The sequence below is a fragment of the Octopus sinensis genome, linkage group LG30, assembly GCF_006345805.1.
Source record: "Octopus sinensis linkage group LG30, ASM634580v1, whole genome shotgun sequence".
Lineage (NCBI taxonomy): Eukaryota > Metazoa > Mollusca > Cephalopoda > Octopoda > Octopodidae > Octopus > Octopus sinensis.
Window position 1 is genome coordinate 4,479,940 of NC_043026.1, and position 2,500 is coordinate 4,482,439.

The 2,500-nt window shown below is 45.8% G+C and overlaps 2 protein-coding genes across 2 annotated transcripts in view; one reads left to right on the plus strand and one right to left on the minus strand.

Annotated features, from left to right (window-relative positions):
- The window catches only part of LOC115226739, a 173,053-nt gene that overhangs the window by 83,347 nt on the left and 87,206 nt on the right, over nt 1-2,500 (plus strand). The gene's annotated exons all lie outside the window — the stretch shown is intronic.
- LOC115226738 overlaps nt 1,785-2,500 on the minus strand; it is a 23,995-nt gene continuing 23,279 nt past the window's right edge. Inside the window, exon 3 of the mRNA XM_029797759.2 lies at nt 1,785-2,500. This exon is cut by the window's right edge and continues 73 nt beyond it. Within this exon, the coding sequence (XP_029653619.2) occupies nt 2,376-2,500 (125 nt within the window). The 3' untranslated portion in view covers nt 1,785-2,375.

Sequence of the window (2,500 nt, forward strand, 5' to 3'; positions counted from 1 at the left end):
CAAGCAATCTTCTTACCACCACACAGCCATGCCTGTGCCTATAATGGCACATGATTTAAGAGAAACTATGCCCTGCGGGTCAATTAGACATCCAACAGCTTTCTGTTTTGAGCTGGGTTGATTAGATTGTAAATTTGCAAGGGGTGGGGGTGCCGGATAGGTTCTATATTCTTTTATTCTTTTACTTGTTTCAGTCATTTGACTGTGGCCATGCTGGAGCACCACCGTGAAGAGATTTAGCTGAACAAATCGACCCCCAAGACTTCTTTTTCAAGCCTAGTACTTATCCTATTGGTCTCTTTTGCCAAACACCGCTATGTTATGGGGATGTAAACAGACTAACACCAGTTGTCAAGCTGTGATTGTGGAGGAAAAACACAAATACTCACATATATATGAGAGGCTTCTTTCAGTTTCCGTCTACCAAATCCACTCACAAGGCTTTGGTTAGCCCGGAGCTATGTCAGAAGACACTTGCCCAAGGTGCCACGCAGTGGGACTGAACCCGGAACCATGTGGTTGGGAAGCAAGCAGGCCTGACCATATTCTTAAGAGACAGGTGAACCTATCCTTTTATATACTCTGGACCCCTTATACCAGTATCCCAGCCTGAATGCTTGCAATATAGTAAACTCCACAAAAAGCACCTGAGGACCAGGTGATTCTGATAAAGCAGACAAGACATACAACCCCAAGGCCCAGCCCTTGTTGATGCTTTAGCCTTGATTGCCTAAATCATCCTGAGAGCTATGATTGAAGCACAGGCGCTTGGTAGGTCCTCCTTGTCTTGTAACAGCACTTACTCAGGAAGGGTTAAGCTGGCTGCTATTGTGTTCAATGCGTCACAGGTCCAGCTGGTTCACACGTCTTTCGGCAGCTGTGTTGAAGCCATTCCTGGTTCCAACAAAGAATGCCAAAAACTTGAGGGCTGGAATTGAGCCCTATATCTGCTTTGACTGTTGTGAGCCATGTCTTCAGCTGACCACCTCTCTGCTTATGCCAATCCAGAGGAGGATCTGGTGCTATCACCTTCTGGACAAGTTTGTCATGGGGGCACCACAATGTGTGACTGAATCACCATAGCCTCCTCATCAGAAGAGTCCCCTCAAGAGGCGAGAGATTGCAGCGAGGATGAAGTTGTTGGTTCAAAAGCAGTCAGATATATTCAGTCGGAGAAGACAACAAATACAGAATGATTGAAGACCTCCAGCTTCTGGAGATCAGCAACAACGCATTGTCCAGGTCCGACAACCGTAGAGGAGAACCATTTGGACGAGTGTCAGGTAAATATGGCATTTTGTCACGAGGCGGGTTTCCTGGCGCAACCCCAAGCACTTATGGAGGCAGCAGAAGGCCAACTGCATGCGATTGATCTGAATGGAGATCTTGTCCTTAGATCCTCCCATGCTGGAAAGGTCAAAGGGTAGAGACCAGATTAATAGGGACCTTCTCTTCTCAAAAATAAAAACAGATCTACATAGGGTCAACAGCCCTACTTAGATAAGGTAAAATCACAGAAACATCAATGACAATTCCAAACCAACAAGACCTGGCAGAAGAAACAGAAAGAAACCCTTTAGCATTTAAACTGGCCATAGCCAACCAAAATATTCTGCCTCTCTCATGTTCAAACTAGCCAGATCTGGCTTCTCACACCAACCCTACAATATCATTATCAAAATCTCACAGCTACAAGATAATTCATGACTATGTGGAAGGCCTTTGCTCCATAGGAAGCAAAGGGCTTAAGTAAGACAACCATGAGTCTACCAATGATTGGGACAACTACCACAAGGTACTTCCTCTAATGCTCTAACAATTCTACTAATCCATTACCCCGGATCGGCACTTTTTTCCTTAATTCCAGAAGAAAGCAAAGCTGGCCTTGGTAGGATTTGAACTCAGTGCAGAGAGCTGAATTAGAAACTGTGAGAGGGTTTGTCCTGCACTGAGACAACTCTGCCAATTCACCAGTTCTGAGCGGAGGGGGGGGATATGTGAGGTTATGCATGGCATATTTTGGTGACAAGATGAATTCTGTCCCAGTGAGATCTGGATTACGTACCTGGATGGATTTGAGACTGGGTAGAGAAGAGAGGGCTGTGTGTTGGTGTGTTTAAATGGCCAAGGAAAGATGGATAATATATGTTGCTGTAGATGAGGCTGGAGTGGAGAGTATAAGGCCTGCTGTGTGTTTAAATGGAGAGGGAAAAGTGGGATGTATGCGGGATTAGGGTAGGAAGAGAGAGAGAGAGAGAGAGAGAGAAACGGGAAGAGGTTGGGTAGAAAGGTGGGATAGAGTGGGTAGGGTAAAGAGAGGAGGGCTCCGTGTGTTAAGGAGTTTGAAGGGGCAGGGGAAAGAGGAGTTACAGGGCTCAGTTAAGAGGAAGAGTTGAATTTTTTTTTTGTTTTTGGTTATATATAGACGTTACCTCGCCCTCATTGATACACCCGCTAGTGGACTTCGCCAGAAAACACAGCCCCACACTGCTGCTGCTGC